General features: G+C 35.9%; 1 protein-coding gene across 1 annotated transcript in view; it reads right to left on the bottom strand.

Annotated features, from left to right (window-relative positions):
* SMG1 (SMG1 phosphatidylinositol 3-kinase-related kinase) overlaps positions 1-26,116 on the bottom strand; it is a 96,582-nt gene that overhangs the window by 50,876 nt on the left and 19,590 nt on the right. Inside the window, exons 2-16 of the mRNA XM_008576207.1 lie at positions 19,282-19,445; positions 18,537-18,692; positions 16,639-16,775; positions 15,599-15,657; positions 14,140-14,353; positions 11,408-11,533; positions 10,916-10,988; positions 9,745-9,842; positions 8,142-8,315; positions 5,956-6,180; positions 4,323-4,424; positions 3,355-3,624; positions 1,200-1,330; positions 879-1,040; positions 315-433 (exon numbers count right to left, since the gene is read on the bottom strand). Of these exons, the coding sequence (XP_008574429.1) occupies positions 315-433; positions 879-1,040; positions 1,200-1,330; positions 3,355-3,624; positions 4,323-4,424; positions 5,956-6,180; positions 8,142-8,315; positions 9,745-9,842; positions 10,916-10,988; positions 11,408-11,533; positions 14,140-14,353; positions 15,599-15,657; positions 16,639-16,775; positions 18,537-18,692; positions 19,282-19,445 (2,210 nt within the window). The remainder of the gene's footprint in view (positions 1-314; positions 434-878; positions 1,041-1,199; positions 1,331-3,354; positions 3,625-4,322; positions 4,425-5,955; positions 6,181-8,141; positions 8,316-9,744; positions 9,843-10,915; positions 10,989-11,407; positions 11,534-14,139; positions 14,354-15,598; positions 15,658-16,638; positions 16,776-18,536; positions 18,693-19,281; positions 19,446-26,116) is intronic.

Here is a 26,116-nt window from a genome sequence, read left to right as displayed (position 1 = left end):
TGAGCGTGGTGCGGCCGGTCTCAAAAAGGACAAAAAAAAAAAAGAACAAGACTGCCAGTTAGCTGGGATGTTTAGTCTGATGGTGATAACACTAATGTCCAGGGTTCAATCCCTACACTGGCCAGCCACAAAAAAAAAAAAAAAAAAAAAAAAAACCACAAAAAACAAAATCAAGAGTGACTGTGTATCTGTCATTAAAATGGGAATTATATATCTTCACATCAGGAAAAGCTCTCAAGTGACTACTTTCTCCCATTACCAAAGATCCGTTTTTTAAGGGTTGATAAACAAAATTAAAAATCAGAGAGTCTTACTGTTGGCTAAAAGGCCTTTGCAAAATTTATGGAAAGATGGAAGAGAGAATAAAGGTGCATATGTTTCTGACTTCTTCATTAAAACAGCCACTTCCAAAGCCCAAGTCATTAATAGTTTCCTGAAACACAAAATACATGTTGACTTTACATTTAAAAACAAAACAAAACTTAAAAAAACCTATTCTTACATTGGTTTTGTTTTTGTTCTCAAACAATATGAAACGAAAACTGAAACTACAGAAATAACTTTGTCAAAATGGTTGCATGCCTTCTAAAAAAAATCTCCCCAAAGTAGCATAAATTGCAGCAAAGAATATAAAAAATCTCTATAGAAACATTCCTCTATAAAACACTGGGATGTGGGTAGGGGTTGGGATTTTACATGTAATTCTTTGGGGAAAGAATAAGAAAGCCTAGATTAAAGAATAAAATCAAATTACAAAGTGTTTTACAGTGAAGAAGCTGCTCTACCTCAACACTATAATCCACATTTCTTATTCTCAAATTATAAAGGCAAAATTAATATAAATTTAGGAACCATTAATATTATGAAATATTTGTTACCTCGTATCCTGGTTAAGGTTATCTTTCTTAAGCAATATTCCCAGAAGATTTAATATAATTGAAAAATGTTTCTTTGTAGCTGTAGTTACAGTACTAATCACAGCTCCATCAAACAAAGAAGGGGACGACGAACTAAGACTACTAGATATAAAGTGATCATGCCTGAAAGACAAAGTATGAATCATCCATTGATCTTTAACAACTACAACAACAAAAAGCATGTCCAAAGTTAAATCAACAGACATTTTTTAAAATCTATAGTTTAGAGTGCTCACCTTCCCCTTTAAATGTTTTGTGTGTTTTAAAGAACAAATACAGTACCTGGTACAATGGGAATACAATGTGTAGAGCACTGCATACTGAATGGCAGGGAAGTGAACAGCCAGGTCACCATGCACAATCATCAGATTCTTACTTAGAAGTGCAAAGACTGTTGGAGATAGTGCCCACATCTGACAACATACAAAAGACAGTAAATTTATGACTCCTCCAAGATATGCACAAGTACACAAAGAGTTTATCCTTCAAAATAAGTGTGTTTAGACATGTTTTAAAATGACAGTTACAAATATAAATCTGGAAACAATCTAGTACACTAAACCTGGGGTCTCTGGCAAACACTTTTTGGAAGATAGTAAATATCTTAGGCGTTGCGGACCACATAGCAGCTCTGCTGCAATGTGGCAACTACTCAACTCTGCCACTGTAGTGAGAAAATAGCCACAGACAAAACAAAAATGAGAAAGGCTGTGTTCCAATAAAACTTTCTTCATAAACACAGGTGGCGGTGCGGTGACGGATGCACAATTCTGTAAATATACTAAAAATCATTGAATTGTACACTTTAAATTTAGAATTGTATGTGAATTAGAGTTGTTTTTAATAAGACAACCAACCAAAAAACAGGTGCTGGGCTGCATTTGGCCATGGGCCACAGTTCACTGGTCTCTGGTCTAAACAAAGCCCTTTGTGCCCTTTGGTGTAGTAGACTGCATTTCCTCAATGTTCCGTATTCTCCAAATGGCAATGTGCCCTGTCTAACGAAAAAAAAAAATGCACACAAGGCTTGCCATTCTAAGCCTTTTCCATCCTTCCCCTTTCCTTTCTACTGCTAAGACACTCCATTCCACTTGACTGCACCATCCCCACCTTCTCCTCTCCTTGTTTCCAAAGTGTAGGACATAAACCTCCTCAAACATGTATACAATGTGAATTCTTCCAAAATCAAATTTTGGTGTGTAAAGAAGGGAAGAGGTTATTGCAGCTTTCAAACATAAGCGTAGCTTTCAATGAGAGAAAGAGAAGCTACGGAAGGATACAAGGCAATCCGCTCACATAATATGAAGAATACACAAGCATAAACATCAAATTCTGGGGCCGGCCCGGTGGCGCACTGAAGAATGAGCCACTTGGGAGCGCGGCGGCGCTCCCGCCGAGGGTTCAGATCCCATGTGGAGACCAGTTCCCACTCACTGGCTGAGCGTGGTGCGGGCGCAGCACCAAGGGTTGCGATCCCATTGCCGGTCCCCGGTACGGGCGCAACACCGAGGGTTGCGATCCCATTACCGGTCAGTAAAAAAGACAAAAAGGAAAAAAAAAAAAACCATCAAATTCTGATTCTCACCTCCTTCCCCCTTAGAAAACTCTCTTAATTACATCCCATTACATACGACTAAAAGTAATGGTTTTCACCCCTGTAATGTTCCACAGGAGGGAGAAATATACAAACAACAACTAACAATTATAAATCAAAAGCAGGGCCACTTCAAACTTTTTTGTTTGTTTCGGGTGTTTTTCTCTTTGTTTTTGGTGGCTGGCTGGTGTGGGGATCCAAACCTTTGGCCTTGGTGTTAATAGCATCATGCTCTAACCAAGCGAGCTAACTGGCCAGACCAAAGATATGGAACACTTCACAAATTTGCATGTCATCCTTAAACAAGGGTCATGCTAATCTTCTCTGTATAGTTCCAATTTTAGTATATGTGCTGCCAAAGAGAGCACTCAAATTTCTTCAAGGAAAAAAATCTTTACTCTTTTTCTAAAAGAAAATATATTAATGTCCCTAGAGAAAATTAGGCAGTCAAAATAAAAGACCATATGTACGCACTAACTTCAGTGGAGAGAAGGAAAAAAGTACCAGGGGAAGAAAAAAGAAATTGCATATTAAAAGAACCATACAAATTTAAAAGCTATGGAAAATGTTGACAAAATTTCTATAAGCATGCTAGAGTAAATAGGAAAAATACATAAAAGACATTTTCTAGAAAATAAAACAAACACATAAAAACTTATCAAGGGTTGTCCAGGAAAAGAAGACACATTCCTGCCAATTTTATCTACCCAGGCATGTCCTAAATATGCCCTTTTGTCATATAGTGATTCTGTAGACACACTGATGTGACAGTGAATAAAATAAATAAACATGCAATAACAAAAGGCTTAAGCATGGATAAAGTCATTACAATTAAAGACTCACCCCAATTAGTGAGTTTTTGGCATTTCCAATTGTAGTCAGGGCACTGAGGTCAAATATAACTACAAATTTTGCATTGTCTACATTGAATACATGATTCTTAAAAGCTTCATGTTTTATTTCAGAACAGGCATCAGGAAGTTGTAGACTATGTAGCAGGTTGTTTAGGGCACAAGTCATTTCTCCCAAAATTAACTTATAGGCAGTCTCCAAAACAGGAATATTCTTCAAGCTGAGCACTGCTTGATAAACAGCATGGGCTACAGCAACAACCTGAAAAAAGAGAACATTCAGGGAAGTGATAAGTAAATGTAAACAAAATCATCTAAAAGTATATGGAAAACAAATCGCTACCTGCATAGTGCTGGTGATACAAACCAGTTTAAGATTGATAAATTCACAGACCAGAACACCTAAGATATCTTAATTTCTGAAAAACCAACCTTAGGGAAACTACACATCAGTGACCTTTTAAAAAATCTGTTAAGGCTTATTACAAAATAAAGAGCACTTTAAATTAAAACTGCAAATATAAAATTTCTTGAAATGTCATTTTTAAACAGTCAACATCAAAACACATGCAAACAGCAGTGTACGGGTGGTTTTCCTATGTCTACTTGGGAAGTCTATAGTGGATTTGATAGGGGTTGGTTGAGAAGTTAATAATTTTTATTTTACCACATATACAGTACTTCTGAATTTATAACTTTATAAATATGTCTGCTTGTCTTACCTTTATGAAAATTTAATAAAAACAAATGATGGGTGTTATGAAAAGAGTACCTAGCACATCATTCATCAGGGTATACAATACGATAAACAAATATTAACTTAAAAGAATCATTACAATCACTATATTCTAAATCAAATAGTAATCATATCTTTCAATTTCACTTATGTAGACTATAGCCTAAGTAACCTAAGTCCCACTCTTCAATGACTCATCAAGTCATTATCAAAGTATCACTTACCTCTTTTTCTTTATGATAACGTAAAAATAGTAGTTTAGATGATGGTATAAATAGTTTTTCTACAAATGATGATGGCAGTTTTGTATTTATTTGTTCAACAATCTAAAAGAATAAAATTTTAAAAATAAGCTTGTCAAGTCACAAAAAGACACAAAGGAACCTTAAATACAGACTGCTAAGTCAAAGAAGCCAATCTGAAAAGGCTATATACTATATAATTTCAACTCTGTGACATTCTGGAAAAGGCAAAACTATGGAAAGAGTAAAAAAGATCAGGGGTTGTCATGGGTTTGAGGGGAGGGATGAGTAGATGAAACACAAGGGATTTTTAGGGCAGTGAAACTATACTGTAATAGTGGACACATGTCATTACACATCTGTCAAAACTCACAGAATGTATACTGCTGAGTGAACCCTAAAGTAAACTATAAACTTTAGTTAATGATAATGTGTCAATATTTGCTCATCAATTGTAACAAATGTGCCATACTAACACAAGATGTTAATAACAGGAGAAACTGCTGAGGATGGGGGGAGATGGTATATGGGCACTCTACTTTCTGCTTAATTTTTCTATAAACCTAAAAACTGTTCTAAAAAATAACCTCTATTAATTTACAAAAAAAATAACATATCTAAGCTGTATTATTTTAAGGCCTTAACACTGTGACATTAAAAGGTCTGGACATCTTAACAGGACAAATGTATTTTATACTTAAATATGAGCATTTTTTTACATTGGCAAAGGGAGGTATAACTTTGGCAGAAATACTCAGCAGAATGTCATCTAGAATTTGCTTTAAAGTAATCTAGTTGGAGATGAGGGGACAGCAAGGAGGAGGCAGAGAGTTGGCGGCCTAGATGAAACCAGATGGGCCATGTGTTTCTAATTATACAAGCTGAGTATTAAGTATGCAGAGATGCATTGCACTATTCCATTTTTTTATGTGCTTCAGAATGTCCATAATACACATGGGGGAGAGGTGGGAGATGTTGATGGTTAAGAAATTAAAGGAATAAAAACTATAAAAGAAGTTTCATATAGGAAACAAAACATAACATGGTCTTTCAAAGTAGCTATCAGGTACCTTCTCTTGGTAAACAACAGTATTTATCAAAAGTACTAGAGTCTGGGCCGGCCCCGTGGCTCACTCAGGAGAGTGTGGCGCTGGTAGCGCCAAGGCCGTGGGTTCGGATCCTATATTGGGATGGCCAGTGCACTCACTGGCTGAGTGTGGTGCGGATGACACCATGCCAAGGGTTGCGATCCCCTTACCGGTCAAAAAAAAAAAAAAAAAAGGTACTAGAGTCTGGGGTGAAGGATAATATTTCATCAAAAAAACAAGTAAAGCCACATTGAGATAAGCTTTCAAACACTAAAAGTAAATAGATACTAGAACAAAAGCATACTCAGATTATATAAATAAGACTGATTATTATACTCTAAAAAAAAAAAAAAAAAAAAAAAAAAAAAAAACCCAAATTTTAAAAAAAAAAACTATTTTTTTTTCCAAAAAAAAAAAAAAAAAAAAAAAAAAAAGCAAAGCCCTTAATTTCTTCCACGTCAATTTAAATTTAAGGGCCGGAGTAAACCAACACATTAAAGAGCAACTAAAAAGAGTAATTCACATACCAATGTGAGTAAATTCAAGACTGAGATGATATAATCAGTACCACAAGTCTGGCAATTCTCCAGTTGGTCTAATCCATATGTAATGACCATGTCACAATGTATAGTCATGCTAGGATCCAAGCTGCCGAGCAAAACACCAACACACTCATTAGCAGCTGTCAACACAGCCTCAGAAAAAAACACTTGGTTTGCAGCCGTCACACATCTCATTACTCTGTACAGAACCTGCAAATGGGAAAAACAAGCAGCTTTTTAAAAAAATTCACATGCTTCCACAGAGCAAGAAAATATTTTCTACTTAATACAATTTCAACTAAAAATTAACTGCCTGTCTTGCCAGTAGTCTCATAATATTCTAGCTCTCAGTAACTGAATAATAAGGGTATCTTTAGAATAATATGCAGAACTGATCTTGGCTAAAAAATTCCAAAGTACTATTGTGACATGAAATGGAATTTGCCATCATCTATTTCCCTTACACCCACTTCTCCCCACAAAGCCACTAAATGGCTGAAGCTCAGAATCTTTTTAATAATGAAGTATACCAGAACTCAGAACAGTAACAGTATTAACAGCATAGAAATAACCTGTCCACACTTACTGCAATGTAGGTCTTGGGCTTCTGGTAATCAATCTTTTCAAACTAAACATCCAAGTCATCTTAAACTTATTAAAGTTCATGTACTGATGTTCTCTTTTGAAAAATAAGTATTCTCATGTTTATAACATAATACTTTTTTAAGGACTACGAAAATCGTATAATTTCCAACACACACAAAAAAGAACCACAAAAGTGTAAGTCAATATTTATGTACTAAATTTTTAATAAAAATAGGGGAAAAAACCAGTACAAAATTATGCTGAAAAATATTTCTATAATGTTTAACAACCACTACATATAGGATATTTTTTAACCTACACATAAGTTTTGTTAAAATTGTTTGCGAAGGTCTAAAAGATCTTCATAAAATAATAAATTTAGTATATAACTAATATTCCTCTCCTTTTGTTTTACATCTGCATTAACTGCCTTTATTTCAACTCCAAGTCTTCAAAACCACCTTTTAAACAGTAAAAGTGAAACAAGGACATTAATCAGGCTTAAAATATCAACATGCTCACTTAAATTATTTTCAGGATCTGACATTTCTGCTCAAAGATACAACTAACTCTTAACTAAGAATTACATATATAATATATCTACATTAATCAGGCTTAAAATATCAACATGCTCACTTAAATTATTTTCAGGATCTGACATTTCCGCTCAAAGATACAACTAACTCTTAACTAAGAATTACATATATAATATATCTTCTTTCATCTAGCAATATATTCAACAGAATTAAATGCTCCTAAAAGCTAGAGTTTTGTTCTAACGGTAAATTTTTAATCATTTAGATTAAATCTTTCATGACTGTATCACACATTTCTCCCTTCTTATTCAAGCAGAGGTTAGAGCGTGGTGTTATAACACCAATGTCAGGGGTTCGGATCCCCATACTAGCCAACCAACAGAAAAAAAAAAAAAAATTATCCAAGCACAGTACAATGCCTGGAGTTCACTTCTCATATCTACAACCCTGAACCACTCATTGGACTGTACTACAGTGCAGCTAATGATAGGGGATGCTGAAGTATGGCAATCTAGCTACCTCTTATGACAGGCCTCAGACTAGTATGTATTTCAAATTTGTGTATCTTTATATTCTTTGATGTGAGGTTCTCAGAGAACATAAAGATACACAAATTTCACAGAAGTATCATCCTATCATGCTCAGAGAAAATGACTTTTTGAGGCTTTCTTTATAGTGTTATTCTTAAGAGATGCAATAATTTAAAAGCAAAACTATAATTAACAATTTAAACAAAAGAATAAGATTTTAAAAGAATGTTTAAAAAACAAGAATAAATAAATCTGTAAAGCATCTCCTAAGAAAAAAGTTCATGGAGGTTTTAAAATCCAGAGTGGCCTTTTTTTGTGTGGGGGTTGGGGTATGAGATGGGAGAGCAATGGGATACAGCAGGATTCCCTACTTTTCCGGCTATTTAAGAAAATAACCAGACACACACGTATGTATGCTAAACGAAGGGTTAATAATAACATAGTTCACTAGGTAAAGAGAAGCATTTACAATACAAAACTATTTTTCTGAATTACACTTGACACTCCTAAAGACACTTACATCTGTTACATAAGCCTCAGTAATTGGAGGACCCCGGATTGGACTGAAGCGCTCCCCAATGCTCCTCACCACAGTACTAAATACTCGGAGAAGCGCTGCCAGCTTTGGTAATGACACCGATGGAGGAGGAACGTCTTCATCCACAGATTCCCCAGAGGCTACATGGCTGAGGTCCTAGGTATGAATTCACAGCATTCTTATTTAAGTAGTACAATGTTTTTTTAAAAAACCAAAACAAAAACAAACCTCCCAATTTTTAAGTCAATTAACTTTAGAATGAATTTTTACATATTTAGAGGAATTTTGGCCTATATACTCACCTCAACATAACCAAATATAAAAACGGGTTTTACCCCTCTAATTATTTAAATAAGCCAACAATAAATTTAAAAAATAATCTGTTTTACCAACTTAGAAAGGTGTTGGGGAAAAATAAATTCTAGTACATATTATAGCTACATAAAGGTAATAAATGGAGCCAGAAACTTCCCATTCCTGAACTGGTTTTCTGTTAAAATCTCACTCTAGGTATTCTTTGACTCACTCAATTCAACAGTAAGTACTCCACACCATTAAGCACATGAAGAACAAGGGGGAGAGGGTTGTTAAAAAATTTTAAGATCTGGTCTACAGATTTCCAATCTAGTTGAGGACGTAAGACATACTCAAAGGAAAAGATTAGAATGAAATGGGGTATTAGAACCAATATATATCTGTATATAATCAAACACCAAAATAACAGAAGAGAATTAGATCTTATGGATGCCAAGGGGGAAAGTCTCTATAAACTAGAATGAGTGGCCTTTGAGAAGCAGATCAGCCTTAAAGGCAGGCTAGGAAAAAAAGACATTCTAGGTGTGGGAGAAAAAGAAAACAACGTGGAAGCAAAATATTCTCTTGCTTTTCTCAGAGACAGAACAAATCAATATAGTTGAAAGCAGTGAATTCTTGTTGGCTAGAAGTGGCAAAGTTATAAAGAAAAGACGAGGCTAGATTTTTTATGGGAAGCTTCAACACCAAAAAAGAATCATGGTAGATATGAATAGGGATGAAATACAAAGAGATTCAGATAGGAGATGGCAGAGTTAAGCCATGACAGTGGGTCCAGGCAAACCCAGCACCAATAACAGATGCTTCAGCAGCACCCTTAAACTGGATGCCCTATGTGCAGTACAGCTGCAAAACTCAGCTGAAGGCAAGGCGTGTCCCTCCAAAGCATAATTCAAGATCCCCTGTACCCGGTGAGAAGAAAGTCTTTAGGGTTTTTCAATTTTTTTTTAATACAACATCATTACTCTTCTTTTGATAACAAAAAATAAGAATCAAGTACAGAAAATGTCTTCAGAAAAACATCAGCTACCAAGAGCATTTCAAGTTTTGCAAAATATTAGGCCTGCAATTTCTCTTTTAGTCTCTCCAATAATTTTGCTAGTAACTTAAAAACATTTTTTAAAAAATCAAATTATTACAATGGTCTTCTAATTTCTGCTTAAATGTCAGATGGTCTAAATTATCTTAAAATAAGTCTAGCACTGTTTAAGATTTTTGTGGCTTTTTTAAAAACTGAAATTTTAAGAACTAACTTAGCTTTCTATATACTCACCTCAGCATATGCCTCCATGTCTTCTAGAAACTGACCAAGAAGAGTGGTAGAAAATGCAAGGTCAGCTACCCAAAATGGCTCCAAACTCTGCAACCACCCTTGGAATCATATAAGAAATTTTGAGAGTAGGGGAGAAAAAATCCAAATTTAAAAAATATTCAAGAGCTTTATTTTAAAGATACCTCATCCTGAAGAAGTCTACCCTTAAAATATGCCCTATACCATAAAATTAAGACTATTAACTGTTAAACATGCTGATCATGATTAATCAATACCTCTTTTAATGCTGCAGATATTACATTCTCTAGAAATTAAAATGTAAAGTTCATGTCCTATTTATTAGCAGATTTAATAACCATACTGTCACTACATACATGACTTAGACTAAAATGCCACAATCTACCACAAGCCTGGTTTTCTAACCTGGGGCCGCATCTAGCCATCAAAGGTATGCACCCATCTCCCCAGTGGAAATGAGACAGAACCACTCTAACCGGCATATCTTACTTTCAGAAGTTTACTGCACCAAGGAAGCTAAGAGAAATTACAGCACTTGGAACAAGCTAAAATGTGCAAGTAAGTAGTGCTAGTCATTCGCTCAACTTAAAAAAAAAAAAAAAAGCAAACAAAAAAATCCACTAAAAATCTTTTTTTTTAAAAAAAAAAAAAAAAAAGATGACTGGTAAGGGGACCTTAACCCTTGACTTGGTGTTGTCAGCACCACGCTCTCTCAAGTGAGCCACGGGCTGGCCCAAAAAACCATTTCTTTATCATTCATGACAATTCTCCAAATTAATGTTTGCTTTTTAAAAAAGATCAGAAAAACAAAGTTACAAATAGCCTGGATCTTCCACTCTACCTCTCAAAGTATAGTCCCTACCGTATATTCTACTACCAGTACACGCTACAAATAACTTGGGGAAGTCCTTTCAATTTATCACAGGTGCAACAGTATAATCTGTACTTACTCTCCATGCCTATTACTTACTACTTTTCCTCAGAAAAGATAAGTTTAGCTAACAAGTGATACTCATTTATAATAACCAAAATATTTCTCTGAAGCAATTAGTTTTCCTGGGTTATTAAAAAAATAGTAGTAACAGCTGGTCTTTGAAGGACTAGCATTCCTTTCCACAGTATTTAAACGCCTGTCATATACTAAAAGACTTACCAGACACCTGCTGTGTGAGTGAAGGTTTCTGAGTATGATCTATATGCCATCCAACTAATATATCAACTGTATCCTTGATGGAGACAAAAAGACAGGGGGCCAATCATTTTAAAGTCTTACTGCTATTCCACCTGGGGACTGTTTTACAGTAAAAGATCCTAGAGAGAACATCTATGTCCTAGCTACTTGATACTGCCAACACTTAGGAAAGGGGTGGGGAGCGGCAGGAGATTAAAGGAACTGCTCTTATGACACTGATGAAATATTTTATTTTCTTTAAATATCTTAAGGAATTAATGTCACAGGGGAAAATACACATGGTATTTTTTATTTAAAAAGATTTTTTTATTGCATCATCCAACCCTGGACCCTCAAACATCACTGATTATATTCAAAGGAACAAAAGCACTGTTCTCTATCTGAGTCCCCAGTTCCTCACACATACAACCATCCCCTCACCCCATCATCTGAAAAGGGGAGTAGAAAACTCACCCTAAAATTAGTGCTGAAAATATGAGGGTAACATCGAGCCACCAAAAGAATGCACTTCACACATTTGCAAAGTAACTCTGGTGTATCCACATTTTCAAGAATGGACTGCAGTCTGGTCATTACAAGCTTAAAAATAAAAGTTACAAACCATAAGCATTCAACAAAATAGGGAGAAAACAAGCAAATTAGGTTATTTACTAGTGAGTACTTCAAAAGGTTCATGGAAAAACAGAATCAAAAGATAATATAAGCCCTTCCATGAACTTTTTGAAGTACCTTCATATATCCAAAACTGGTTACAATACCAAGGAAAATAAATTCTAGTTTTAGTTCAAAAAAACTGAAAACATTTCATTCCACTACAATGTTAGTCTTCTTTAATGTCTATTAACATTATTCCTTTTTTTTTTTTTTTAAATGACTAGTAAGGGGATCTTAACCCTTGATTTCGTGTTGTCAGCACCATGCTCTCCCAACCAAGTGAGCTAACCGGTCATCCCTATACAGGGAGCCAAACCTGTGGCCTTGGTATTATCAGCACCACACTCTCCCAAGTGAGCCACGGCTGGACCTAACATTATTCCTTTAACTTTGGTTAATATTAGTCCTAAGTAACATCTGCTTATATTATTCCTAAGTGCTCCCTGTAATACCCTTGCAGTAATTATATTTAATATTTAAAAAGTAAGATGTGCTTAGGAAACAGTTTTCTTTGAAGTACCACAATTCAAATTCCAATTCAAAATATAGAGCAAATTTTATACAATTTATTTTTTAGACCAAATTTTATACAATTTGCTTCAAATTGGAATGACTTAGACAAGATTAGCATGGCACCACACACGAATAACATGCAGGCTCATGTTACCACAACATATAGACATATTTCTTAAATAAATTTATGGCATACCACTGATAGAATATTTTGCAGCTGTTAAAAACCATTTTTCCCCAAAAAGGAAAAGCTCTTCTTTACACAAGAGAATATCATAAATATAGAAGAAATGCTACAATTAGAAAACTACCATTCTGCAATAGCCAATATTGTAATCTATACAGCAACATATTATCAATGGAAGTATTACTAAAAACAGAATATTCAGAAGGCTTCAAAGTATCATGCTAGATTACTCACTAATTACAAAGGGGAGAAAAGAAGCCTTCACAATGGTGGGTATCACCTCAACCAGATGATCAAACTGCATGTTGGAGACTGAGACAACCTAACATGTACTTGCTGGTGTGATACAGTAAGTATGAACCTACTAAGTGGCTATGCCCAAAATGTTTAAACTGAATCTAATCAGGAAAAAATAATAAGGCAAATCCAGAAAGTACAGCATGCTATAAAATAAAGGAGACAAAAAAAGTGTGGAGAACTGTTCTAAATTGGGAGATTAAAAGGGCATACTACCAAAGACAATGCTAGACTCTTGATGGGATCCTGGGTCAGGTGAGACATAAAGCTAGCGGCGATTGAGGAAATCTGAATATGGACTGTATCATGTAATAAAATTCATTTCTGCAGATATGACTATAAAATACTATGAGGTGAATAGTCAAGATCTGTGTGATTTTCAAATGATTCAACAAAAAATATATATATGGAAATAAAGCAATTGTAGCAAAATGTTAATGATAAATCGAAGTGAAGAGTGTATGGGTATTTATTATACTGGTCTGCCTGTTCTGTGGATTTGAAACTTTTCAAAATAAATAGCTGAGGAAATGTTCATAGCATAAAATTTATATGCAAAATAAGCCCAATTTGATGCTGTTTAGCTTAAACTTTCCCAAAATTTTTCTCATAACCTCTATAATCAAGGGGGAAAAAATGCATTTTTTAAAAAGGCAAAACTATTCCTTACATCTGGTTTGTTTGTTTTTTTGTCTCCCCCCCCCCCCCCCCCCCCCGTGACCGGTAAGGGGATCGCAACCCTTGGTGTGGTGTCGCCCACACCGTGCTCAGCCAGTGAGTGCACCGGCCAGTCCTATATAGTATCCGAACCCGCGGTGGGAGTGTCGCTGCGCTCCCAGCACTGCACTCTCCCGAGTGCGCCACGGGGCCAGCCCCCTTACGTCTGTTTTAAAACAGAAAAACTACTTACCCAAAATAAAGCACATCATGAATTGTAAAGAAGCAAAATATTTTTATATCAAGTATTCCAAACACACCAATACACTAATTTTTCAAAACACTAGCTCAACAAAGCTTTACTTAAAATCTTGCTTAAAACTAAATCGGGAATGATCTTTTAATACATTCAGATACACAAAAGCGAAATAAAACTACGTAGAGCTGGTATTTATTTATTCATGATTGTTTTATTTCACTTGGAATAAGAATGTTTGACATATTTTCAAACCTAAAAAGGCTTAGAATGAGTTGTGATGTCTAGTTTTTTGTCTCCTTCAAAAAATGTGAAGGCTCCTCCCGTCCAGCTCTCCTGGTGGAGTTCCTATTTTCAAATCTGCAAATCATTCTAGTACTAAGCAACTTCAAAGGAAAACTTCTAAAAAGCAAAAAGACAGAATAAAAAAACTAACTTATTTTTAATCTACCTTAAATGTGTATCCTTTATACTCAAATTCAGAAAGAGGAATTTTATTTACATCATATTTACTATCAGTAAATAACCCCTATTCCATTCTTCAAGCCCCCCTCCAAATACATGTGTTAAGGGCAATTTTCTTCCCAAGTACATCATCAGTTTTTTGCACCTTGTTCTTACCTGCATTACAGATGAAAAGGCTTTCTTTTCTCCTACAGTCTCTAGTGCTTTGTAGGTGGCACATAAGTAGAGGAGTTTAACTTCATCTTTTGCAGATGAGCTAAATTTGCTGAAAATCCATTTGAAGATCTTCTCAGCCTCATAGCTCAGAGAAGCACAAAGAAGGCCAAGACAGCAAGCTCCTTCCTGTCTCAACTCCTGAAGCAATTTGCTACTGTGTTTGTTGCAATACAAACAAACAAAACACACACAAAAAGCATAAGCTTTCAAAGATGACAAGAATGACATTTCTTACAAAAGAATGTCTTAAATGATTTTTTAAAATTTCTATCCCAACTACATAAATGGTTGAAATTTTAGTCCGTTCTAAATACTATATTCTCTCCATCATGCTCAAAAGTACCTTTCTTTGTCAGACATTAGATTTTCTTTTACAAAATCGATTATTTACAAACAATAAGGAAAGGCCCAGAAATGCTAAAATTCCATATTCCAAATCGAACTACATTAAATGATTCATTTAATCATTACAGAAAAGGGTTACGACAAACGATTAGATAAAACATACTATAAATAACTGCATCCTACATAATATTCAATATGTAAAGACTGTAAAATAGGACATGGTAATATACAAATATTATACGTAAATCAGTGCTGTTATTAAAAGGATAACAGAACTGATTTAAATATAATACGTAACTATATAAAATAAAACCATAAAAAGGCAGTAAGGTTTGTGACCTGCTGAGATGAGTTTGGGGTGCTTTCCAACACCTCAATCCTTTGGGAATCACATGAAAAAATAACTGCACACCTTGGACAACCCCAGTGGCCACACAGAATAGAAGACTTGAATCTACTCTTGCCCAAAGAAAGCTCCCTTTTCCCTCTATTCTCTAGTTTAGAAAAACTAATCATATTCATTCATGCCTCCAATCAGGAGTGTATGCCATTCCACAAGTCAATGCTCAGTTATTCAGTGAGACTGGCAAAGTAAAAAATTTAAAAAAATTTTTAAGGGCCGGCCCGGTGGCGCACTGCTACAGTGCGCCGCTTGGGAGCGCGGCGGCGCTCCCGCTGAGGGTTCGGATCCCACATACAGACCGGTTCCCGCTCACTGGCTGAGCGAGGGGCGAGCGCAGCACCGAGGGTTGCGATCCCGTTGCCGGTCCTGGTCCAGTATGGGCGCGACACTGAGGGTTGCGGTCCGTTGCCGGACACGAAAAAAGAGACAAAAAGGAAAAAAAAAAATTTTTTTTTAAAAGGTATTCCTTTTCAAGTGGATGCCTTTGTTTTCAGTGGTAATTAATATATAAATAACACAAATAAAAATGACAAGACCCAGTGAAGCATCAGACAGACATTCATAAATGAAGCCAATGGGTTTATCATCTTCAAAATTTTTAAATTTCTAAAAATGTATTTTAGTCATTTAAATTTAACCATTATTACTTACCTTTCATTAAGCACATCATGTACAGCAGCCAAGATATTATCCAATTGTTTAACTAGCACCTTTAAAAAAACACATTTGTAAAAACTTCAAATCCCTATACTTTTAAGAATAACATTGTGTACTTTTTTTTTTTAAACTTATCTTTCCCTCCAAATTATAATTGAACAACACCTTAGCTTCCTTATTATTCCCAGTCCCCAATTAGCACATATCAGGAATGTCCTAAGTTTCCTTACAAAAACATAAAGGCATGATTATAGGAAACATAAAGCCACAATCAATGAAAAAAACTCAAAAAGTTTGTTTTATTTACTCTGAAATGCATTAAAAAAGTGGAGTGATAGATGAATAGATGGGAGAGATACATGATAAAGCAATATGGTAAAATGTTAACAAAATTTAGATGGTGGGCATGAGGTTCACTATAAAATTCTTTCAACCTGCTATGTATTTGAAATGTTTTAAAATAAAATGTGGGGGGAGGAGGAGCTTGCTTTGAAACAAGTGTTCTCTGCTTCACCATACCATACTCATTAATTTTCTCCTGCTCCATATTAAGTTCTTAATTTAACACTGGGGAAAATTACTTGGAATGGAGAAAAATTGTAAGTGCTCGTACACTTTGTTTTTCAAAGGGCTTTTCTATTTACTTAGCCTTGGCCACCACCCCAAACTCACACCCCTACCCTCCATTTCACATATGAAAAATAAAGAGATATTCCATAACAGAACACAGAAAGAAAAATTCTGAAGACAACACAATTACCCACAGAATAAAATGTGTTAAAAAGGAAAAGCACTTTATTGCAAAAGGCACCAATGTGGATCTAACAATGGATAGAGAAAGATAAATTGCACAGTAGGGGGAATTAAGATCTCTAGATCATCAAAATATAGGCCAACTAAATGTGGAATAAGGAATCCCCATATTTTTCCTTAGAAGCAAACTGTTTCCCTTCTTAAATCACTCCAGATAGCAATGGCTAGGTTTATTATGGAAATACCAAAATTATCAACATTTCCAAACATACTAGACTCACCAGCTTATTTTCTGGTTGCTGAATAAATTCTTTCAACTGCTTTACAGTAGCCAGTCTTCGGTCTCTGTCGTCTTCCCGGGTGATCCTCCGAAGAAGATTCGACAGTCGAGATTCATCAGAATAAGACATCGATCGCTCTGTGAATACAAACATTTTTTGCCCATTGAGTATAAAAAAACGTAAAAACTTCATAGCCCAAATATTTTAAAGTACATCAAAAATCGTACTCCAATGGACAATAAAAGCTCAACAAATGCAGGTCCTGTCACTCCATATACCAAGCCCCAGCAGAGTACCTGGCATACAGCAGATCCTCAAAAAAGATTTGTTGAAGTAAAGAATGAATGAATAATCCTAAGCACCTGAACACACCTCAATCCAGAGGACCAGCTGAGAGAGAAAGAAGAAAGGCTTAGAAACTATCTCCTTTGGATCCATTCCAAACTGTTTTCAACATTCAGATAAAGAGAATAGGCATAGGTAAATGACTTCTACAGGTTAGGGAAAAGTTTCAATCAGGTAGAAACAGGTTATATGCTGCTATTTCTCATCTAGGTATCTCCCTAGATAGGACCTCTTGTTCACATTATCATCATTTCCCCAGGACAAAGTTTTAGCAGCTACAATCACTTGTTCGGTTCAGTAAATGTCTAACTACCACCTACCATGTATAAGGTTTGCCACCACGAGAAAACTGACAAATCAGAACCTTTCTTCCCTTTATTTTCCATTACAAGAACAAGTACAAACGCTCCAACAATGCTGGACACTATCAATATGATAAAGATGAATTCAAGGACTAAATTTTTAGAGAAATTTTTTCAGCTGTGCTATTTACCAAAATTAGCAATATGTAATGTAAACAACAAACCACAAAGGGTCTGACACAGTTTCATTTTTCTTTAAGGTATGAAAAGAAAATTGATAATAAAAGAAACTACAATACCTGAGAGAAGGAATAGGATTTTGACAAATCCCTAACCCATAGAGTATTACAATAAGGATGGCTACCAAAAATATCATTAGGATACCAAAAGGTTTTATTTACAATTCTTCCACTAGCAAACTGCATAACCCTGAGCCTGTGAGGAAGAGGATCAGACCAAACTAGTTTTAGGATTACTCTCTGGCTTTAAACACTCTACTTAGAAAGAAACAGCATAGCTTTTGACTTAGTCATTTCACTTCTGAAAACATATCCAAAAGAAATCAGTTTAAAAGTTATAAGCAAAAAAAGGCTATATGCACAAAGATGTTTACCAAGATGCACACAACACACATACCCTGGTAAGAAAAAAAAAAAAAAAGTCATAAACTAAATGTCTAAAGAGTATTTATATCTGACAAAGTATATAAATCACAAATTTCAATTTCACACTCGGCTTTACCAATAAAATATATTTCCCTTTAAGAAAAAAAACAATCATTACCTCTAATCCTCTGAATTTTCAGGGCACTTTACCTACACAGCGAGGCTTGTGTTATAAGGCGCAAGGTGGTATCGGTGTTATTTAACTTTAGAAAGTGCCCACTCTATATACACCCGTATCACCCTAAGAGCTCAAGGACTTGCTATAGGAAGACTATACTATATACTATACATTCAGTACCCACTATAACTGGGAAAAACCTTTAACATCTGATCCAGTCTTTAATCTTATTTTAAGAGAACTCTTTTAAAAAGTATTAAAACCTTTCTTGTGGAAATTAACAGTTCACAGAAAAAGAATGCAAGCAATTATCACCCGAACATGTTTTGTTTTGTTTTTCAACTGACCATAAGCTAATCAACTCATGCCTAAGCAAGGCATTAGTGAGAAATGAGGCATCCTGGATAAAAGGAGATACACGTCTTTGTCAAGGCATATGTGACTGGTCCTGGGCTTTCCCAGCCTTACCCTGTGATTTCCTCATGTCTTTGGTGGCTAATGCACGACTGCCATGCTGAACACTGGTGAACTCAGGGCTGGTCACATTGTTAACCCTCAGCTCTTGCCCCAACGACTTCCGACCAAAAGTATTTTCCCCAGATCCTCCATTGACACTGTAGCCACCTAAAAACAGCCAACATGTACATTATTTTAATAGGGTTCTTTGTTTTAGTTGATCAAGTCCTGATGGCTCCAGATCTTACGAATTACCCAATCTGCGACTCCACCAGCCTTTCTTTCCTTCTCCTATCTTTTTTCCCTGGGCTGTCTGCCTAGAAATCATTTTGATTTCATTTTGATTCCTTCATTGAAAGATAGGCAAGTAAGTCAGATTTTGCACTTCGTTTAAAAACATTTTAGAAATCTAAAGAGACAGTAGACTGGAAGGACTTCAGCCTTAATGATAATATTCCATTTTATGGGCAAGGAAATGACATTTACGTATTATGTGTATGGGAAAAAAAACATTTAAATTAAAAAAATAATAAGTGGGTGAACTTATTATGAAGTTTTCAAAATAACACTGTTCCTTTTACTTTAAACATATTACAAGAGAAAACAGGGAGGAGGAGTGAAGTTTTCAAAATAACACTGTTCCTTTTACTTTAAACATATTACAAGAGAAAACAGGGAGAAGGAGGGAGGGAGGGAAAGGCAAGTAGGTTAAAAAATAAATAAAAATATGCCTCTAGCAATAAGAAAATATATATACCCTTTTCGTCATTCTGTATGTCAGCCTGGACTCTGGTATCATCGTGCCTTTGCCGAGACACCACAGCTGAACTGGAAGGATGCAGTCCATAAGATGAAGAACCACCCCTATCTCTGGATGAAGAATATTTTAAATTATCTGGGTTGGCTGATGCACTATCAGTTCTGTAAAGAGAGAAAAGTATAAGATTAAAACTTTAAACAAACATTTTAACAACCCAAATCATAAATCTCTCTTTTGTACAAGCCTCCCCCTCCCTACTTTTTATATTTAACCACTGCTACTATGTATAAGCACTCCATGGTCTAATAGGTCTTTCAACTGGGAAGAGACTATCAATAGATAAAATGTCAGCTTTTCAGTCTCTTCTACTATTTTAAAGACACATTCAGAAATATGAATAACTACCAGGATCAGGGTGACCAACTCATCCTAGCTTGTTTGAGATTTTACTGGTTTCAGCACTGAAAGTCTGTGTCCCAGGCATAATGGGATGGTTGGGTCACTCTGGTCCAAGATTCTCTTCACATTTCTTGAAAAAGAGTAATTCTTCCTAAACTCTCCCTACATAACAGAGTTAATCAGTCGAAAAATTTCAGTCTTTCCAGTCATAAAAATAAAAAACACTGGCAGCATGTCAGGCAGGGGTAATGTGTTACCAAATTATCTTAAAAGTACTGCCTCGTGGCAATGTGCCCTACATGCTTAACTGAATCCTTAACTTAATTATTTGGTGTGAAAATATACAATGATATTTGAAAGCAAGCTCGATAGGATATAAGAAAAGAATACATTAGCTGCAAAGTAAAATAACGTTTATGTGCTGCGATACTGAATACCTCATCAAAGATATCTTAACTCTAAAGAATATCAATTAAAATTATAAAAAGAAGAAAAAAAGTTTTAAAAAGATAAAAGAAAGGTATCAGGAATCCAGTAAAGCTGAATTTGAGGGTTGTGGTCCATAATTATTTAAAACTTAAGTACTCCAAGGTCAAGGGTTTAGATCCCCATACCGTCCAGCTGCCAAAAAATAAATAAAACAAAATTTAAGTACCGTTTAGAATAATATCTGATATTTGGATATTAACAAACAAGTGGTGCAGCTGAGGGTAAAATCAGCATCCCTATGTAAGTATCAGCTCTTATCTACTATATGCTTCGATACCTTCATCAATAAAATAGAGAACTACAACATTTCCCATGAGTTATTCTTCCAACCATCAATCAGAAACTACCGAGAAAGAAGATAAAATACTCTATTGTAGCATATGGAAAAAACAAATAAGAAGCTCCTCTCCTACTGATTTTCTCCTGAGAGGAATAAACTTTTGGCGGGAAAGAAATCACTTCGATGATATTTACTAAAAATACCTTCTGAACCCATAATCATTTGGAAAAGTTTAGGACACTGGCAAGAGCAGAAACTAATCTATTCCTCAACCCTTGTGCCCCTCCCCTCATGTGTAAAAATGACAGCAGTGTTTGTATATGTAATTCATTTAAAGTTTATCATCCTTTCCTTGCCCCCACCCACAAAAACACTAAACACGAAACTCTGCATAATTTCAATCAGTTAGAGACCTTGGTCTGTACTTACTACAATTACTGTTCATATAAAATGCAGACAACAGGTCCAATTAAACTTGGATACCTAGCCCAAGTCTTTATTACTTACAAATGCTCTCAATCTGAAACTTGGTAAAATTCCATATCACAGCATACTAAAATACCTAAGGCTCCTAAATGGAATATCTTCTTAAATATTCAGAATTCACTTATTCATAGACAAAGCTAAGTACTATTAACATATGGAAAAATAAGAACTACAAAAGTTGAAGAAAAAAATGTATGAGGATATTTTCTAAGTGCACTAAGTCTATAGGCATTAAAAAATCATTAACACTCAATGGAGCATGAGAACTTTATTAATTGGAAAGACATTACCCGTGTATGTAAAAATAGCACATTAAATGTGCACCTATAATAAACCATTACTTTCTGAAAGAGGATTCAAAAATAAAGGAGAGCTTATGAGCTTTCCTGACAGGTTTTGAACTTATGGCACCTAATACAACTTGGAAAACTAGGCTGTTGGTAAGTGAATGAATAAAATAAATGCATGACTAATTATGAAACACAAAGTTAACTGACATGCTACCTATACTTAAACACCATTTCCTCCTTTCATTATGTTTATATATCACATATACTACCCTTACTATTAAGAGTTAAATATTTGTATCATTTTCTGGTGACACAGTAGTAATGTAAGGCAGCAGAGAATACAGGTTAAAAAAAGATCTGGGCTCAAATCCCAGCTCCAGCACGGAGAAGGTATGTATGCCTTTGCAAAAATTAACTCCAAGCCTTGGTTGTCTCTTGCATAAAATGGAGATAATACCTATCTAACATGTAAGGTTGTTGTGATGCTTAAATAAGATAATAAATTCTTAAGAAACACAGCAGTCTTCAAAAAGTTCATGGAAAGATTCATATTACCATTTTTCCATGAACTTTCTGAAGTACCCTCATACTTAGTTTTAGTTTGCAGGGTACATTAAAAATTATCATGACCATAATACAAAATAATCTCAAGGCTTCCAGTCTAATAAACAATAAATGTACAAGCAGTTCATAAGTATATGAATACAATCAAAACAAGTTTTTACACTCAATTTTAAGTTCTTCACTGAAGAAATTAAACAGGCTACTGCTCCCAACAAATCCATTTCTAACAAGGATTTGATTTCAAACTAAACTGTAAAAACCAGAAGCAACTGCCCTATTTTTATACAGGTTTTAAAATCCCATGAGTTATGAACACCAAAATTATTTCCCCCCAAAATTTGGGTTTTCAGAAATATGACAAAAAAATTCACAAGGATAAAACCACTGTCTCAGAACTGCCTACAACTCCCTAGTTGCCAAATTCTTTTAATACAGATTGATCAAAACATTTCCAGCTGGAATTCAGATTATAAGTATTCTGAATGCAAAAGCACAAAATGGTCAAAATTTATATAAAATCTCTTTTTATTGTATCTAGACTGCTTAGGTCTCAAAAAAATGTCAATGTCAGGCTATTAGCACCAACAAGATCATCCCAGTCCAATAAACAGAAAACTGTTAAAAGAACGGAAATGAGCACTTTAAATGAGGCAAAGACACAAAATAGAAAATGCAGATTTCAATTCCAAGAGACAGGCACAAATGTTAAGCTAATTAGTTAGAAGGGCTGAAAAAGCTATCATCTGCCAGAATTAGTGTCTCAATTTAGTGAATAAAGAAAATCTATTAAGGCTAAGAATCCTAGCAAGGATCCAAAAATACCAACCACATTCCCTTTAAATACTCTAAAAATATTACAGAAATTTTTTTTTGAAGGGCTGAAAAAGCTATCATCTGCCAGAATTAGTGTCTCAATTTAGTGAATAAAGAAAATGTATCTATTAAGGCTAAGAATCCTAGCAAGGATCCAAAAATACCAACCACATTCCCTTTAAATACTCTAAAAATATTACAGAAATTTTTTTTAAAAAAAAGAAGAAATGCATAAATTTCCCCAGAAGGATCAAACTGAAGTTAAAGCCTGATGTACATGCCACATGAGAGGTAAGTTTCTAAAGCTCATACCTCAAAAATCGCATACTGTATAATATGGAGCCTTTGTGATGGTTTGCATCAAGTCAATCTGTAAGACAGTAGTTACAATATTAGTGAAGACAGTGGGTTAAAACATTTGTTGTTCAAACATGAAGCAAGTATCATTCATGGGTTAGGTGCTTTCAGTTGAACTATGGTCCCCTTTAGCATTCATATGCTGAAGCAAAAATTGAGGTGGAAAGCCACTCTGCCTTAGAGGATAAAGAGGCTTAAGGTGACAATGAAAGAAATTTTAGTACATAACAGAATTTAAATGTTAACTAGCACATACAAGTCACATGCAAATATAGTTACCGCTCATTTTAGCTGCCTATTTTTTTTTTCCTTTTTGTCTTTTTTCGTGACCGGAAACAGATCGCAACCCTCAAGTGTCGCACCCGGACCGGACCGGCAACAGGATCGCAACCCTCGGTGTTGCGCCCGCACCTTGCTCAGCCAGTGAGCGGCCGGTCTGTATGTGGGATCCGAACCCTCGGCGGGAGAGCCACCGCGCTCCCAAGCGGCGCACTGTAGCAGTGCACCACCGGGCCGGCCCCAAGTTGCCTATTTTTAATATACAGAAAATCTAAGTGGCCATTCATTTTGAATGACCCAAATCCTCAGACCTCACATCAACCATCCACCACGTGTTAGGGGATAGTACCGCCTGGCTAAATGTGGTCTTGCAGTTCAGTTCTTGTAAGCATTAGAAAGAGCAACCAACAAAAATGAAAATTCAAATTTAAAAACAAAAACAAAAAAAGGCTATTTCTGGAATGTGTTAAGTCCGGGGCCAGCCTGTGGCTCACTTGGGAGAGTGTGGTGCTGACAACACCAAGTCAAGGGTTAAGATCCCCTTACCAGTCATCTTTAAAAAAAAAAAAAGAAAAGAAAGAAAGAAAGAAAGAAAGAGTGAAGTCAGGGAAGTGCCTATCAGGGGAAGAAGCACTTCTGTAAAGCACCCCAAAATGACTTGATGCAAACACCACAACTAGTGGTGCCACCATAATAAGCATCATATGCTTCAAGTTGTTTTTACCTAGTTTTATTAAAGGATTTTGCTCTCATGGTGAGATCTAATTTGTAACGGACATAAATCAGGAAACAAAATTTGCACTAAAGCCAATAAGGTAGATTTGCATTTATTCTCTAAATCCATGGTACACAGCAGTTGCAGAATATGCGTGAGTTTTTCAAACAGTTAATACCTTTTAAAAATAAATTCAAGTTTATACCTGTAATGTATCTTACTCACCTGGATTCAGACTTTTTCATGAGGGATAAGATAAAGGGTGAAACTATGAAAAATGTGGGCCTTGTGTGCATCACTTTTACATTAAAAACACTGCTGTTGGGTTGGTTCAACTGGTTAGAGCATGGTGCTGTTAACACCAAAGTCCAGGGTTCAATCCCTGTACTGGCCAGCCGCCAACAACAACAAAAAACACAAACAACAACAACAAAAAAACCCCCCACTGCTCTAAATGTAAGTCTATGGCTAAAAAATTCATTTGGGATGCTCAGGGACTTTATTATACAAAAACTCTTCTCAGAAAATTTTAAGTTCAAATTAAATAAAACAACTGAACAATTCAATGTCAAAATTATAAATGAGTTTGGCTGGCTGGTTAGCTCAGTTGGTTAGAACATGGCCTTATAACACCAAGGTCACAGGTTTAGATCCCCTTACAGGCCAGCTGCCCCCCAACCCCCACCAAAAAAAATTACATAAATGAGTTTTAATCAGTTTTGCAATATTGAAACATTAACATAATTTCTTGGTGAAACTTTCTTACCTACCTAAGTATTAAGTGTCTATAATATCAAATCTTAATTATCCATTTATGGGTTGTTACCCACTTTTATTCTTAAATAAACTCTCAACTAAATAGCCACTGTAGGGGCCGGCCCGGTGGCGCACTGGAGAGTGCGCCGCTTGGGAGCGCAGCGGTGCTCCCGCCGAGGGTTCGGATCCCATGTGGAGACCGGTTCCCGCTCACTGGCTGAGCGCGGTGCAGGCGCAACACCGTGGGTTGCAATCCCGTTGCCGGTCCCCGGTACGGGCGCGACACCGAGGGTTACGATCCCATTACCGGTCAGTAAAAAAGACAAAAAGGAAAAAATAAATAAATAAATAAATAGCCACTGTAGGCTGATAAAATGAGAATATATTTAACTATTATAAAATTGTGAAGAATTTTACCTTACCCAAAGAGTAGTCTGGCTTTTACCCATGGCTTCAGGAAGGTAACTGCTAAACTCTTAGAATGTCGTGCCTAATAAGAATGCCCTGGTCTATCTGGGAGCTTTAGGCTACACCAGAAAGTCTAACAATATGACTTATGGTGAGAGCTTTGAGTCCTCAAAGCTCAACCTCCAGAGAGGCTGGAGACTAAAGTCAGCCACAGGGACAGTCAACCACGGAGCCCCGATAAAAACCCAGGACACAAAGGTTGGAGTGAGTATAATAGCTTTCAGTGAGTTCTTCTGGTGAGTCCCTGTGGTGAGTAATCCAACCTAAGAATGTCCGTGGAACTCCCAAACTTACAACTAGTGTCAGAAACAAGGGTGGTCTAGTGGACTCTACTCTCTCTGTACCTATATTTAAAATCACTGAATGTACTCTAATTTTAAAAATTATAAATATTTTTTATAACATCTTTAGCAAACATAATAAATATCTGAACTTCACACTATAGTTTATTTCCCTTCCAAGGAACCTCAAATACTCTCTATTAACAGACCCCTAATCAAATTAAGCAGAAGGAGCTGAAGAAAGCCAGTAACTCCAGGAAGGTACTACACAGTTTTAACCTTTGTTTCATGTGCACAACTGTCCTCAGAAAAGGGCTAGTGAACCCTCTCCCCTATGCTCATTCTCCTTTTCTCTAACTACAACTGGGCCTTCAATGCTGACCATGCTTCCCTAGCCAGGGTACTTTCCAAAACACCTGTCAAGGTTTCCGCATTCTCCTTCTTCCACCACTATCAGTGAATGACCTTACAAATTCCTGCTTCCTGAAGCCGTTTGACAGCATTCTCAATAAGAGCTAACATTTTTTTTTTCCCCTTTTTGTCTTTTTTCGTGTCCGGCAACGGACTGCAACCCTCAGGGTCGCGCCCGTACCAGACCGGGACCGGCAACGGGATCTCAACCCTCGGTGCTGCGCCCGCCCCTCGCTCAGCCAGT

This window comes from Galeopterus variegatus, unplaced genomic scaffold (assembly GCF_000696425.1).
Source record: "Galeopterus variegatus unplaced genomic scaffold, G_variegatus-3.0.2 Scaffold1311, whole genome shotgun sequence".
Taxonomy (NCBI): Eukaryota; Metazoa; Chordata; class Mammalia; order Dermoptera; family Cynocephalidae; genus Galeopterus; species Galeopterus variegatus.
This window is presented reverse-complemented; position numbering and strand designations above follow the sequence as displayed.